This window comes from Panulirus ornatus, chromosome 17 (genome assembly GCF_036320965.1).
Source record: "Panulirus ornatus isolate Po-2019 chromosome 17, ASM3632096v1, whole genome shotgun sequence".
NCBI lineage: Eukaryota > Metazoa > Arthropoda > Malacostraca > Decapoda > Palinuridae > Panulirus > Panulirus ornatus.
Genome location: NC_092240.1, coordinates 56,237,334 through 56,254,075, shown reverse-complemented (window position 1 = coordinate 56,254,075; position 16,742 = coordinate 56,237,334). Strand labels below are relative to the sequence as shown.

The following is a 16,742-nucleotide window of genomic DNA, read 5'->3' as shown; positions in this document are numbered from 1 at the left end:
TTCGGTGCATTATTACATGACAGCTATAGACTGAGTGTGAACGAATGGGGCCTTTGGTGTCTTTTCCTAGCACTACTTCGCACACATGAGGGGGGAGGGGGATGTTATTCCATGTGTGGCGAGGTGGCGATGGGAACAAGTAAAGACAGACAGTATGAATTATGTACATGTGTATATATGTATAGGTCTGTGTGTGTATATATATGTGTACATATATATGTGGACGTGTATGTATCTACATGCGTATGTGGGCAGGTTGGGCCATTCTTTCATCTGTTTCCTTGTGCTACCTCACTAACGCAGGAGACAGCGACAAAGGAAAATGAATAGAATATATATATATATATATATATATATATATATATATATATATATATATATATATATATATATATATATATATATTTTTTTTTTTTATACTTTGTCGCTGTCTCCCGCGTTTGCGAGGTAGCGCAAGGAAACAGACGAAAGAAATGGAGTTTATTTATATATATATATATATATATATATATATATATATATATATATATATATATATATATATATATATATATATATGGGATGAAGAAGTAAGAGTATTAGTGAAAGAGAAGAGAGAGGCATTTGGACAATTTTTGCAGGGAAAAAATGCAGTTGAGTGGGAGACGTATAAAAGAAAGAGACAGGAGGTCAAGAGAAAGGTGCAAGAGGTGAAAAAAAGGGCAAATGAGAGTTGGGTGAGAGAGTATCATTAAATTTTAGGGAGAATAAAAAGATGTTCTGGAAGGAGGTAAATAAAGTGCGTAAGACAAGGGAGCAAATGGGAACTTCAGTGAAGGGCGCAAATGGGGAGGTGATAACAAGTAGTGGTGATGTGAGAAGGAGATGGAGTGAGTATTTTGAAGGTTTGTTGAATGTGTTTGATGATAGAGTGGCAGATATAGGGTGTTTTGGTCGAGGTGGTGTGCAAAGTGAGAGGGTTAGGGAAAATGATTTGGTAAACAGAGAAGAGGTAGTAAAAGCTTTGTGGAAGATGAAAGCCGGCAAGGCAGCAGGTTTGGATGGTATTGCAGTGGAATTTATTAAAAAAGGGGATGACTGTATTGTTGACTGGTTGGTAAGGTTATTTAATGTATGTATGACTCACGGTGAGGTGCCTGAGGATTGGCGGAATGGGTGCATAGTGCCATTGTACAAAGGCAAAGGGGATAAGAGTGAGTGCTCAAATTACAGAGGTATAAGTTTGTTGAGTATTCCTGGTAAATTATATGGGAGGGTATTGATTGAGAGGGTGAAGGCATGTACAGAGCATCAGATTGGGGAAGAGCAGTGTGGTTTCAGAAGTGGTAGAGGATGTGTGGATCAGGTGTTTGCTTTGAAGAATGTATGTGAGAAATACTTAGAAAAGCAAATGGATTTGTATGTAGCATTTATGGATCTGGAGAAGGCATATGATGGAGTTGATAGAGATGCTCTGTGGAAGGTATTAAGAATATATGGTGTGGGAGGAAAGTTGTTAGAAGCAGTGAAAAGTTTTTATCGAGGATGTAAGGCATGTGTACGTGTAGGAAGAGAGGAAAGTGATTGGTTCTCAGTGAATGTAGGTTTGCGGCAGGGGTGTGTGATGTCTCCATGGTTGTTTAATTTGTTTATGGATGGGGTTGTTAGGGAGGTGAATGCAAGAGTTTTGGAAAGAGGGGCAAGTATGAAGTCTGTTGGGGATGAGAGAGCTTGGGAAGTGAGTCAGTTGTTGTTCGCTGATGATACAGCACTGGTGGCTGATTCATGTGAGAAACTGCAGAAGCTGGTGACTGAGTTTGGTAAAGTGTGTGAAAGAAGAAAGTTAAGAGTAAATGTGAATAAGAGCAAGGTTATTAGGTACAGTAGGGTTGAGGGTCAAGTCAATTGGGAGGTGAGTTTGAATGGAGAAAAACTGGAGGAAGTGAAGTGTTCTAGATATCTGGGAGTGGATCTGGCAGCGGATGGAACCATGGAAGCGGAAGTGGATCATAGGGTGGGGGAGGGGGCGAAAATTCTGGGAGCCTTGAAGAATGTGTGGAAGTCGAGAACATTATCTCGGAAAGCAAAAATGGGTATGTTTGAAGGAATAGTGGTTCCAACAATGTTGTGCACTTTGCACACCACCTCAACCAAAACACCCTATATCTGCCACTCTATATATATATATATATATATATATATATATATATATATATGTTTGAGGACAATGTGTGGTGTGAGGTGGTTTGATCGAGTGAGTAACGTAAGGGTAAGAGAGATGTGTGGAAATAAAAAGAGCGTGGTTGAGAGAGCAGAAGAGGGTGTTTTGAAGTGGTTTGGGCACATGGAGAGAATGAGTGAGGAAAGATTGACCAAGAGGATATATGTGTCGGAGGTGGAGGGAACGAGGAGAAGAGGGAGACCAAATTGGAGGTGGAAAGATGGAGTGAAAAAGATTTTGTGTGATCGGGGCCTGAACATGCAGGAGGGTGAAAGGAGGGCAAGGAATAGAGTGAATTGGAGCGATGTGGTATACCGGGGTTGACGTGCTGTCAGTGGATTGAATCAAGGCATGTGAAGCGTCTGGGTAAACCATGGAAAGCTGTGTAGGTATGTATATTGCGTGTGTGGACGTATGTATATACATGTGTATGGGGGGGGTTGGGCCATTTCTTTCGTCTGTTTCCTTGCGCTACCTCGCAAACGCGGGAGACAGCGACAAAGTATTAAAAAAAAATATATATATATATATATATATATATATATATGTAAATTTAATGATACACTCTCTCCCCAACTCTCATTTGCCCTCTTTTTCACCTCTTGCACCTTTCTCTTGACCTCCTAAAAGAAAGAGACAGGAGGTCAAGAGAAAGGTGCAAGAGGTGAAAAAGAGGGCAAATGAGAGTTGGGGTGAGAGAGTATCATTAAATTTTAGGGAGAACAAAAAGATGTTCTGGAAGGAGGTAAATAAAGTGCGTAAGACAAGGGAGCAAATGGGAACTTCAGTGAATGGCGCAAATGGGGAGGTGATAACAAGTAGTGGTGATGTGAGAAGGAGATGGAGTGAGTATTTTGAAGGTTTGTTGAATGTTTTTGATGATAGAGTGGCAGATATAGGGTGTTTTGGTCGAGGTGGTGTGCAAAGTGAGAGGGTTAGGGAAAATGATTTGGTAAACAGAGAAGAGGTAGTAAAAGCTTTGTGGAAGATGAAAGCCGGCAAGGCAGCAGGTTTGGATGGTATTGCAGTGGAATCTATTAAAAAAGGGGATGACTGTATTGTTGACTGTTTGGTAAGGTTATTTAATGTATGTATGACTCATGGTGAGGTGCCTGAGGATTGGCAGAATGCGTGCATAGTACCATTGTACAAAGGCAAAGGGGGTAAGAGTGAGTGCTCAAATTACAGAGGTATAAGTTTGTTGAGTATTCCTGGTAAATTATATGGGAGGGTATTGATTGAGAGGGTGAAGGCATGTACAGAGCATCAGATTGGGGAAGAGCAGTTTGGTTTCAGAAGTGGTAGAGGATGTGTGGATCAGGTGTTTGCTTTGAAGAATGTATGTGAGAAATACTTAGAAAAGCAAATGGATTTGTATGTAGCATTTATGGATCTGGAGAAGGCATATGATAGAGTTGATAGAGATGCTCTGTGGAAGGTATTAAGAATATATGGTGTGGGAGGAAAGTTGTTAGAAGCAGTGAAAAGTTTTTATCGAGGATGTAAGGCATGTGTACGTGTAGGAAGAGAGGAAAGTGATTGGTTCTCAGTGAATGTAGGTTTGCGGCAGGGGTGTGTGATGTCTCCATGGTTGTTTAATTTGTTTATGGATGGGGTTGTTAGGGAGGTGAATGCAAGAGTTTTGGAAAGAGGGGCAAGTATGAAGTCTGTTGGGGATGAGAGAGCTTGGGAAGTGACTCAGTTGTTGTTCGCTGTTGATACAGCGATGGTGGCTGATTCATGTGAGAAACTGCAGAAGCTGGTGACTGAGTTTGGTAAAGTGTGTGAAAGAAGAAAGTTAAGAGTAAATGTGAATAAGAGCAAGGTTATTAGGTACAGTAGGGTCGAGGGGCAAGTCAATTGGGAGGTAAGTTTGAATGGAGAAAAACTGGAGGAAGTAAAGTGTTATAGATATCTGGGAGTGGATCTGGCAGCGGATGGAACCATGGAAGTGGAAGTGAATCATAGGGTGGGGGAGGGGGGCGAAAATCCTGGGGGCCTTGAAGAATGTGTGGAAGTCAATAACATTATCTCGGAAAGAAAAAATGTCTATGTTTGAAGGAATAGTGGTTCCAACAATGTTTTATGGTTGCGAGGATATGTTTGAGGACAATGTGTGGTGTGAGGTGGTTTGATCGAGTGAGTAACGTAAGGGTAAGAGAGATGTGTGGAAATAAAAAGAGCGTGGTTGAGAGAGCAGAAGAGGGTGTTTTGAAGTGGTTTGGGCACATGGAGAGAATGAGTGAGGAAAGATTGACCAAGAGGATATATGTGTCGGAGGTGGAGGGAACGAGGAGAAGAGGGAGACCAAATTGGAGGTGGAAAGATGGAGTGAAAAAGATTTTGTGTGATCGGGGCCTGAACATGCAGGAGGGTGAAAGGAGGGCAAGGAATAGAGTGAATTGGAGCGATGTGGTATACCGGGGTTGACGTGCTGTCAGTGGATTGAATCAAGGCATGTGAAGCGTCTGGGGTAAACCATGGAAAGCTGTGTAGGTATGTATATTGCGTGTGTGGACGTATGTATATACATGTGTATGGGGGGGGTTGGGCCATTTCTTTCGTCTGTTTCCTTGCGCTACCTCGCAAACGCGGGAGACAGCGACAAAGTATTAAAAAAAAAATATATATATATATATATATATATATATATATGTAAATTTAATGATACACTCTCTCCCCAACTCTCATTTGCCCTCTTTTTCACCTCTTGCACCTTTCTCTTGACCTCCTAAAAGAAAGAGACAGGAGGTCAAGAGAAAGGTGCAAGAGGTGAAAAAGAGGGCAAATGAGAGTTGGGGTGAGAGAGTATCATTAAATTTTAGGGAGAACAAAAAGATGTTCTGGAAGGAGGTAAATAAAGTGCGTAAGACAAGGGAGCAAATGGGAACTTCAGTGAATGGCGCAAATGGGGAGGTGATAACAAGTAGTGGTGATGTGAGAAGGAGATGGAGTGAGTATTTTGAAGGTTTGTTGAATGTTTTTGATGATAGAGTGGCAGATATAGGGTGTTTTGGTCGAGGTGGTGTGCAAAGTGAGAGGGTTAGGGAAAATGATTTGGTAAACAGAGAAGAGGTAGTAAAAGCTTTGTGGAAGATGAAAGCCGGCAAGGCAGCAGGTTTGGATGGTATTGCAGTGGAATCTATTAAAAAAGGGGATGACTGTATTGTTGACTGTTTGGTAAGGTTATTTAATGTATGTATGACTCATGGTGAGGTGCCTGAGGATTGGCAGAATGCGTGCATAGTACCATTGTACAAAGGCAAAGGGGGTAAGAGTGAGTGCTCAAATTACAGAGGTATAAGTTTGTTGAGTATTCCTGGTAAATTATATGGGAGGGTATTGATTGAGAGGGTGAAGGCATGTACAGAGCATCAGATTGGGGAAGAGCAGTTTGGTTTCAGAAGTGGTAGAGGATGTGTGGATCAGGTGTTTGCTTTGAAGAATGTATGTGAGAAATACTTAGAAAAGCAAATGGATTTGTATGTAGCATTTATGGATCTGGAGAAGGCATATGATAGAGTTGATAGAGATGCTCTGTGGAAGGTATTAAGAATATATGGTGTGGGAGTCAAGTTGTTAGAAGCAGTGAAAAGTTTTTATCGAGGATGTAAGGCATGTGTACGTGTAGGAAGAGAGGAAAGTGATTGGTTCTCAGTGAATGTAGGTTTGCGGCAGGGGTGTGTGATGTCTCCATGGTTGTTTAATTTGTTTATGGATGGGGTTGTTAGGGAGGTGAATGCAAGAGTTTTGGAAAGAGGGGCAAGTATGAAGTCTGTTGGGGATGAGAGAGCTTGGGAAGTGACTCAGTTGTTGTTCGCTGTTGATACAGCGATGGTGGCTGATTCATGTGAGAAACTGCAGAAGCTGGTGACTGAGTTTGGTAAAGTGTGTGAAAGAAGAAAGTTAAGAGTAAATGTGAATAAGAGCAAGGTTATTAGGTACAGTAGGGTCGAGGGGCAAGTCAATTGGGAGGTAAGTTTGAATGGAGAAAAACTGGAGGAAGTAAAGTGTTATAGATATCTGGGAGTGGATCTGGCAGCGGATGGAACCATGGAAGTGGAAGTGAATCATAGGGTGGGGGAGGGGGCGAAAATCCTGGGGGCCTTGAAGAATGTGTGGAAGTCGAGAACATTATCTCGGAAAGCAAAAATGGCTATGTTTGAAGGAATAGTGGTTCCAACAATGTTTTATGGTTGCGAGGCGTGGGCTGTGGATAGAGTTGTGTGCAGGAGGGTGGATGTGCTGGAAATGAGATGTTTGAGGACAATGTGTGGTGTGAGGTGGCTTGATCGAGTAAGTAATGTAAGGGTAAGAGAGATGTGTGGAAATAAAAAGAGCGTGGGTGAGAGAGCAGAAGAGGGTGTTTTGAAATGGTTTGGGCACATGGAGAGAATGATTAAGGAAAGATTGACGAAGAGGATATATGTGTCGGAGGTGGAGGGAACGAGGAGAAGTGGGAGACCAAATTGGAGGTGGAAAGATGGAGTGAAAAAGATTTTGTGTGATCGGGGCCTGAACATGCAGGAGGGTGAAAGGCGGTCAAGGAATGGAGTGAATTGGATTGATGTGGTATACCGAGGTTGACGTGCTGTCAGTGGATTGAATCAGGGCATTTGAAATGTCTGTGGTAAACCATGGAAAGTTGTGTGGGGCCTGGATTTGGAAAGGGAGGTGTGGTTTCGGGCATTATTGCATGACAGCTAGAGACTGAGTGTGAACGAATGGGGCCTTTGTTTTCTTTTCCTAGTGCTACCTCGCACACATGAGGGGGGGGAGGGGGTTGTTATTTCATGTGTGGCAGGGTGGCGATGGGAATGAATAAAGGCAGACAGTATGAATTGTGTACATATGTATATATGTATATGCCTTTGTGTGTATTTATATATATACGTTGAGATGTATAGGTATGTATATTTGCGTGTGTGGATGTGTATGTATATACATGTGTATGTGGGTTGGTTGGGCCATTCTTTCGTCTGTTTCCTTGTGCTACCTCTCTAACATGGGAGACAGCAACAAAGTGAAATAAGTATAAAAAATAAAGATAATGTAGAATGTTGGCTTGCTGCAATGGTGCATGATGTCTCCATGGTTGTTTAATTTGTTTATGGATGGTGTTTTTAGGGAGGTGAATGCAATAGTTTTGGAAAGATGGGCAAGTATGCAGTCTGTTGTGGATGAGAGAGCTTAGGAAGTGAGTCACTTGTTGTTCACTGATGATACAGCGCTGGTAGCCGATCTGGGTGAGAAATTGCAGAAGCTGGGGACTGAGTGTGGTAAAGTGTGTGAAAGAAGAAAGCTGAGAGTAAATGTGAATAAGAGTGAGGTTATCAGGTACAGTAGGGTTGAGGGACAAGTCAATTGGGAGGTAAGTTTGAATGGAGAAAAAAAACTTGAGGAAGTGAAGTGTTTTAGATATCTGGGAGTGGATTTGGCAGCGGATGGAACCATGGAAGGGGAAATTAATCATAGGGTGGGGGAGTGGGCGAAAGTTCTAGGAGCTTTGAAAAATGTGTGAAAGTCAAGAATATTATCTCGTAAAGCAAAAATGGGTATGTTTGAAGGAATAGTGGTTCCAGCAATGTTATATGGTTGCGAGGCGTAGGCTATAGATAGAGTTGTGCGGAGGAGGGTGGATGTGCTGGAAATGAGATGTTTGAGGACAATATGTTGTGTGAGATGGTTTGATAGAGTAAGTAATGAAAGGGTAAGAGAGATGTGTGGTAATAAAAAGAGTGTGGCTGAGAGAGCAGAAGAGGGTGTTTTGAAATGATTTGGTCACATGGAGAGAATGAGTGAGGAAGGATTAACAAGGAGGATATATGTGTCAGAGGTGGAGGGAACGAAGAGAAGTGGGAGAAGAAATTGGAGGTGGAAAGGAGTGAAAAAGATTTTGAGTGATCGGGGCCTGAACATGCAGGAGGGTGAGAGGCGTGCAAGGAATAGAGTGAATTGGAACGATATGGTATATCAGGGTCAACGTGCTGTCAATGGATTGAAACAGGGCTTGTGAAGCGTCTGTGGTAAACCATGGAAATTTCTGTGGGGCCTGGATGTGGAAAGGGAGGTGTGGTTTCATTGCATTCTACATGACAGCTAGAGAGTAAATGTGAATGAATGTGGCCTTTGTTGTCTTTTCCTAGGCTACCTCGTGCACATGCGGGGGTAGGGGGCTGTCATTTCATGTGTGGCGGGTTGGCGATGGGAATGAATAAGGGTGACAGTATTAATTATGTACATGTGTATATATATGTATGTCTGTGGGTGTACTTATATGTATATGTTTAGATGTATAGGTATGTATATGTGCGTGTGTGGACGTGTGTGTATATACATGTGTATGTCGGTGGGTTTGGCCATTCTTTCGTCTGTTTCCTTGCACTACCTCGCTAACACAGGAGACAGCTACAAAGTATAATAGATAGATATATATAGAAGAGAGAGACAGGAGACAGCTACAAAGTATGATAGATATATATAGGAGAGAGAAAGAGAGAGAGAGAGAGAGAGAGAGAGAGAGAGAGAGAGAGAGAGAGAGAGAGAGAAAATGGTTATGGAATTCTGCCATAATTCTCTATATGGAGATGCTTTTACTTCCCAAGAGATGGACTCAAGAGGTGGATGAATAAAGTTTTGAAGCATGAGAAGTCATTTTTGTACCAGAGGTAAGAAAATGTCTTTGAAGCGAGCTGACCTCTGGAAGTGCATATAACTGGCAGGGGTGTTGGTGGAGAAGGTCACTTATAGTTTGGATGGGGGACCCTTGTGATGGGCACTCTCCTAGCTCCCTTAGAGTAGGAGCGGCCATATACCTTTGAAATATGCCCTCATCTACCTCATAGTGTGGTTGATAGGTAGTTTGCTAACCATATTTCATGAAGTGCTCAGAGTGCATTTTGTTCTTCAGAACATAATCTTATCCTTGTTTTACAGAAGTCATAAAATCAATGATACAGATGTGAGTGAAGGAAGTAGAGAAGCAGACAAGAAATCACCCAAGAGTCATGAACTGAAACAATTCCCTCACCTACAACACTTTTATATCATGGCAGATTTAGCTCCCCCTGAAAGGTATAAATTTATTTATTAGTTATTTCACTGTAATAATATTATATAATGTGCGGAAGCAGTTCTGCGCATTTAAACATTCTTCACCAATGTATATTGTTTTAGATTCTTTTATATTGTTTGCATTCTCAGTATGTTTCATTCATCTACCAATCTATTTTCATAGAACGCCATACTTCAAATCCTCAGTTTCATGTGACCTTTCATTGACATTATCAGTTGATACAAAGGGGTCTCTTGCCAACCACAGGGGTCATGTTCCTGGAAAATCCTGTTGTTGGTAAAACCACTGTTGATTAGTTAGTAGTCTTATGGGAAACATGGGTTTAGGGAAAGTGAACCTTGAGACACATACCTTAAGTGAATAATGCATTTCATATCTCAGAAACTATATGCTTACTATAATAAAGTATAAAGAGATGATTTGCAAAACTGTATTGTAAAGGAATTGAGGTATGGTTCTGTTCAAAATGATGGCAGAACATCGCCCATGATGCCTCTGTATTCCTGAATAGCAGCCAGCTTGTTATGCTGCGCAAAAGGGTGCCCCAATTTTTTTATGTTTCATACTGTTGAATCACTAACACCAAAATGCCTCCCAACAGACACTGCACTATTGCCTTGTGGAAGGTGATCAAATAAGTAATAAGTCAACTTTTTGCCCTGAGTCTATCACTTTCCTTGCCTCTTTGGGATGGCACAACTTACTTCGCTAGCTTTATCCATAGAGACTATATCTAAGGGCACAAAGCTTAGAAAAATTAAGTTGTTTAAGTTTGTGATGCTTTGAGATCACTCAAGGAGTTTCATATTCCATAAGAGTCATATTAAAACAGAAAACCATACCCACAGCACAGCTGATGATGCTTGGGTGATGCAGTTACCTCACCCACATATCGCTGTGTGCATTTTCACACCACTGCTTTGCTTAATACCTCCAGGCTAGACAAGAAGTATCCCTGGCTGCTACAATACTTGATAAACAGAAAAAATATTGCAGTTCTCGAAACTCTGTGCTGCAGTTGGTAAAATGGTGTCCATTATCTTGAGCATGGGTACTCAGTACCACAGTTGAAACTATTGTGGTAGGTAAGGGATCTCTGTAGAAACCTGAAATTTGTAATGTGTCTCCCTTCATTGCACATCGTTTTGGCTGTGTGCATTTTCACACCACTGCTTTGCTTAATACCTCCAGGCTAGACTAGAAGCATCCCTGGCTGCTACAATACTTGATAAACAGAAAAAATATTGTGGTACTCAAAACTCTGTGCTGCACTTGGTAGAATGATGTCCATTATCTTGAGCATGGGTACTCAGTACCACAGTTGAAACTATTGTGGTAGGTAAGAGATCTCTGTAGAAACCTGAAATTTGTAATGTGTCTCCCTTCATTGCACATCGTTTTGATCACTTTTATAGTTGCTTTTTTTAGACTTTCCCTTTGATATTTGTTAGTTTACAGTATCCTGAATCGATATAGATATACAAAAATGTATTTCTGAGGTAGCTTTTGATTAATGATTATCTATATTTTTTTTATTATTTATTTTGCTCTGTCGCTGTCTCCTGCGTTTGTGAGGTAGCGCAAGGAAACAGACGAAAGAAATGGCCCAACCCACCCCCATTCACATGTATATACATACACGTCCACACACGCAAATATACATACCTATACATCTCAATGTACACATATATATACACACACAGACACATACATATATACCCATGCACACAATTCACACTGTCTGCCTTTATTTATTCCCATCGCCACCTCGCCACACATGGAATACCATCCCCCTCCCCCCTCATGTGTGCGAGGTAGCGCTAGGAAAAGACAACAAAGGCCCCATTCATTCACACTTAGTCTCTAGCTGTCATGCAATAATGCCCGAAACCACAGCTCCCTTTCCACATCCAGGCCCCACACAACTTTCCATGGTTTACTCCAGACGCTTCACATACCCTGATTCAATCCACTGACAGCATGTCAACCCCGGTATACCACATCAATCCAATTCACTCTATTCCTTGCCCGCCTTTCACCCTCCTGCATGTTCAGGCCCCGATCACTCAAAATCTTTTTCACTCCATCTTTCCACCTCCAATTTGGTCTCCCACTTCTCCTCGTTCCCTCCACCTCCGACACATATATCCTCTTGGTCAATCTTTCCTCACTCATTCTCTCCATGTGCCCAAACCATTTCAAAACACCCTCTTCTGCTCTCTCAACCACGCTCTTTTTATTTCCACACATCTCTCTTACCCTTACATTACTTACTCGATCAAACCACCTCACACCACACATTGTCCTCAAACATCTCATTTCCAGCACATCCACCCTCCTGCGCACAACTCTATCCATAGCCCACGCCTCGCAACCATACAACATTGTTGGAACCACTATTCCTTCAAACATACCCATTTTTGCTTTCCGAGATAATGTTCTTGACTTCCACACATTCTTCAAGGCTCCCAGGATTTTCGCCCCCTCCCCCACCCTATGATTCACTTCTGCTTCCATGGTTCCATCCGCTGCCAGATCCACTCCCAGATATCTAAAACACTTTACTTCCTCCAGTTTTTCTCCATTCAAACTTACCTCCCAATTGACTTGACCCTCAACCCTACTGTACCTAATAACCTTGCTCTTATTCACATTTACTCTTAACTGTCTTCTTTCACACGCTTTACCAAACTCAGTCACCAGCTTCTGCAGTCTCTCACATGAATCAGCCACCAGCGCTGTATCATCAGCGAACAACAACTGACTCACTTCCCAAGCTCTCTCATCCACAACAGACTTCATACTTGCCCCTCTTTCCAAAACTCTTGCATTCACCTCCCTAACAACCCCATCCATAAACAAATTAAACAACCATGGAGACATCACACACCCCTGCCGCAAACCTACATTCACTGAGAACCAATCACTTTCCTCTCTTCCTACACGTACACATGCCTTACTTCCTCGATAAAAACTTTTCACTGCTTCTAACAACTTGCCTCCCACACCATATATTCTTAATACCTTCCACAGAGCATCTCTATCAACTCAATCATATGCCTTCTCCAGATCCATAAATGCTACATACAAATCCATTTGCTTTTCTAAGTATTTCTCACATACATTCTTCAAAGCAGACACCTGATCCACACATCCTCTACAACTTCTGAAACCACACTGCTCTTCCCCAATCTGATGCTCTGTACATGCCTTCACCCTCTCAATCAATACCCTCCCATATAATTTACCAGGAATACTCAACAAACTTATACCTCTGTAATTTGAGCACTCACTCTTATCCCCTTTGCCTTTGTACAATGGCACTATGCACACATTCCGCCAATCCTCAGGCACCTCACCATGAGTCATACATACATTAAATAACCTTACCAACCAGTCAACAATACAGTCACCCCCTTTTTTAATAGATTCCACTGCAATACCATCCAAACCTGCTGCCTTGCCGACTTTCATCTTCCGCAAAGCTTTTACTACCTCTTCTCTGTTTACCAAATCATTTTCCCTAACCCTCTCACTTTGCACACCACCTCGACCAAAACATCCTATATCTGCCACTCTATCATCAAAAACATCCAACAAACCTTCAAAATACTCACTCCATCTCCTTCTCACATCACCACTACTTGTTATCACCTCCCTATTAGTGCCCTTCACTGAAGTTCCCATTTGCCCCCTTGTCTTACGCACTTTATTTACCTCCTTCCAGAACATCTTTTTATTCTCCCTAAAATTTAATGATACTCTCTCACCCCAACTCTCATTTGCCCTCTTTTTCACCTCTTGCACCTTTCTCTTGACCTCCTGTCTCTTTCTTATATACATCTCCCACTCAATTGCATTTTTTCCCTGCAAAAATCGTCCAAATGCCTCTCTCTTCTCTTTCACTAATAATCTTACTTCTTCATCCCACCACTCACCACTCCATCTCCTTCTCACATCACCACTACTTGTTATCACCTCCCTATTAGTGCCCTTCACTGAAGTTCCCATTTGCCCCCTTGTCGTACGCACTTTATTTACCTCCTTCCAGAACATCTTTTTATTCTCCCTAAAATTTAATGATACTCTCTCACCCCAACTCTCATTTGCCCTCTTTTTCACCTCTTGCACCTTTCTCTTGACCTCCTGTCTCTTTCTTATATACATCTCCCACTCAATTGCATTTTTTCCCTGCAAAAATCGTCCAAATGCCTCTCTCTTCTCTTTCACTAATAATCTTACTTCTTCATCCCACCACTCACTACCCTTTCTAATCAACCCGCCTCCCACGCTTCTCATGCCACAAGCATCTTTTGCGCACTCCATCACTGATTCCCTAAATACATCCCATTCCTCCCCTACTCCCCTTACTTCCATTGTTCTCACCTTTTTCCATTCTGTACTCAGTCTCTCCTGGTACTTCCTCACAAAAGTCTCCTTCCCAAGCTCACTTACTCTCACCACCCTCCTCACCCCAACATTCACTCTTCTTTTCTGAAAACCCATACAAATCTTCACCTTAGCCTCCACAAGATAATGATCAGACATCCCTCCAGTTGCACCTCTCAGCACATTAACATCCAAAAGTCTCTCTTTCGCGCACCTGTCAATTAACACATAATCCAATAATGCTCTCTGGCCATCTCTCCTACTTACATACGTATACTTATGTATATCTCGCTTTTTAAACCAGGTATTCCCAATCACTAGTCCTTTTTCAGCACATAAATCTACAAGCTCTTCACCATTTCCATTTACAGCACTGAACACCCCATGTATACCAATTATTCCCTCAACTGCCACATTACTCACCTTTGCATTCAAATCACCCATCACTATAACCCAGTCTTGTGCATCAAAACCACTAACACACTCATTCAGCTGCTCCCAAAACACTTGCCTCTCATGATCTTTCTTCTCATGCCCAGGTGCATGTGCACCAATAATCACCCATCTCTCTCCATCAACTTTCAGTTTTACCCATATTAATCGAGAGTTTACTTTCTTACATTTTATCACATACTCCCAGAACTCCTGTTTCAGGAGTAGTGCTACTCCTTCCCTTGCTCTTGTCCTCTCACTAACCCATGACTTTACTCCCAAGACATTCCCAAACCACTCTTCCCCTTTACCCTTGAGCTTCGTTTCACTGAGAGCCAAAACATCCAGGTTCCTTTCCTCAAACATACTACCTATCTCTCCTTTTTTTCACATCTTGGTTATACTTAATTGCTGTTTCCTGCATCAGCAAGGAAGTGCCATGAAACAGACAAAGAATGGCTCATACATTCATATACACTTTTTTTCTATCATACTTACCCACCGTCTCCCGCATTAGCGAGGTAGCTCAAGGAAACAGATGAAGAATGGCCCAACCCACCCACATACACATGTACATTCATAAACGCCACACACACACATATACATACATATACATTTCATCGTATACATACATATATGTACACAGACATTTACATATATACACATGTACATATCCATACTTGCTGACTTCTTCCATTCCCGTCGCTACCCCACCACACACGAAATAGCAACACCCCCCCCCCCCCCCCCCCCCCCCCCCACCACCACCACCACCACCACCACCACCACCACCAGCAAGGCAGCGCCAGGAACAGACAAGGAAGGCCACATTCGTTCACACATTCTCTAGCTGTCATGTGTAATGCACGGAAACCACAGCTCTCTCATCATATCCAGGCCCCACAGACCTTTCCATGGTTTACCCCAGATGCTTCACATTCCCTGGTTCAATCCATTGACAGCATGTCAATCCCGGTATACCACATCGTTCCACTTCACTCTATTCCTTGCACACCTTTCACCCTCCTGTATGTTCAGGCCCCGATTGCTCAAAGTCTTTTTCACTCCATCCTTCCACCTCCAATTTGGCCTCCAGCTTCTTCTTCCCTCTGCCTGTGACACATATATCCTCTTTGTCAATCTTTCCTCACTCATTCTCTCCATGTGTCCAAACCATTTCAACACACCATCTTCTGCTCTCTCAACCACACTCATATATACATATGTATGCATAAACACCCATACACTCACATATACATACATATACATATCAACATGTACATACATACACATACACAGACATATATACACATGTACATATTCGTACTTGCTTACCTTCATCCATTCCTGTCACTACCCTGCCACATAGGAAAAAGCACCCTCCCCCCTTTCAGTGAGGCAGCACCAGGAAAAGACAAAAAAGGCCACATTTGTTCACACTCAGTCTCCAGCTGTCATGTGCAATGCACCGAAACCACAGCTCCCTATCCACATCCAGGCCCTACAGACCTTTCCATGGTTTGCTCCAGATGCTTCACATTCCCTGGTTCAGTCCATTGACATCATGTAGACCCCAGTATACCACATCGTTTCAATGCACTCTATTCCTTGCACACCTCTCACCCTCCTGTATGTTCAGGCTCTGATCACTCAAAATCTTTCACTCCATCCTTCCACCACCAATTTGGTCTCCCATTTCTCCTTGATCCCTCCACCTCAGGCACATATATCCTCTTTCTCAATCTTTCCTCACTCATTCTCTCCATATGTCCAATCCATTTCAACACACCCTCTTCTGTTCTCTCGACCACACTGTTTTTATTTCCACACATCTCTCTTACCATGGAGAGTTCTTTGGGGCCTGGATGTGAAAAGGGAGCCGTGGTTTCAGTGCATTATTACATGACAGCTAGAGACTGAGTGTGAAGAAATGGGGCCTTTGTTGTCTTTTCCTAGCGCTACCTCGCACACGAGTGGGGAGGGGGTTGTTATTTCATGTGTGGCGAGGTGGCGATGGGAATGATTAAAGGCAGACAGTATGAATTATGTACATGTGTATATATGTATATGTCTGTGTGTGTATATATATGCCATACGTTGAGATGTATAGGTATGTATATTTGCATGTGTGGACATGTATGTATAGACATGTGTATGTGGGTGGGTTGGGCCATTCTTTCGTCTGTTTCCTTGCGCTACCTCGCTAACGCGGGAGACAGCGACAAAGCAAAATAAATAAATAAAATCTCTCTTACCCTTTCATTACTTACTCAATCAAACCACCTCACACCACATATTGTCCTCTAACATTTTATTTCCAACACATCCACCCTCCTCTGCACAACTCTATCAGTAGCATCCATGCCTCACAACCATATGACATTGTTGGAACCACTATTCCTTCAAACATACCCATTTTTGCTCTCTGAGATAACATTCTTTCCATCCACGCATTCTTCATTGCTCCCAGAATCTTCGCCCCCTCCCCCACCCTGTGACTCACTTCTGCTTTATGGTTCCATTCACAGCTAAGTCCACTCCCAGATATCTAAAACACTTCACTTTCCACAATTTTTCTCCATTCAAACTTACATCCCAATTAACTTGTCCCTTAACCCTACTGAACCTAATAACCTTGCTCTTATT

General features: G+C 42.3%; 1 protein-coding gene across 3 annotated transcripts in view; it reads left to right on the top strand.

Annotated features, from left to right (window-relative positions):
- Nucleotides 1-16,742, top strand: part of LOC139754814 (tectonic-like complex member MKS1) — a 199,236-nt gene that overhangs the window by 86,801 nt on the left and 95,693 nt on the right. For all 3 annotated transcript variants that reach the window (XM_071672658.1, XM_071672656.1, XM_071672659.1), the window contains exon 6: nt 9,137-9,274. In XM_071672658.1, the coding sequence (XP_071528759.1) occupies nt 9,137-9,274 (138 nt within the window). The remainder of the gene's footprint in view (nt 1-9,136; nt 9,275-16,742) is intronic.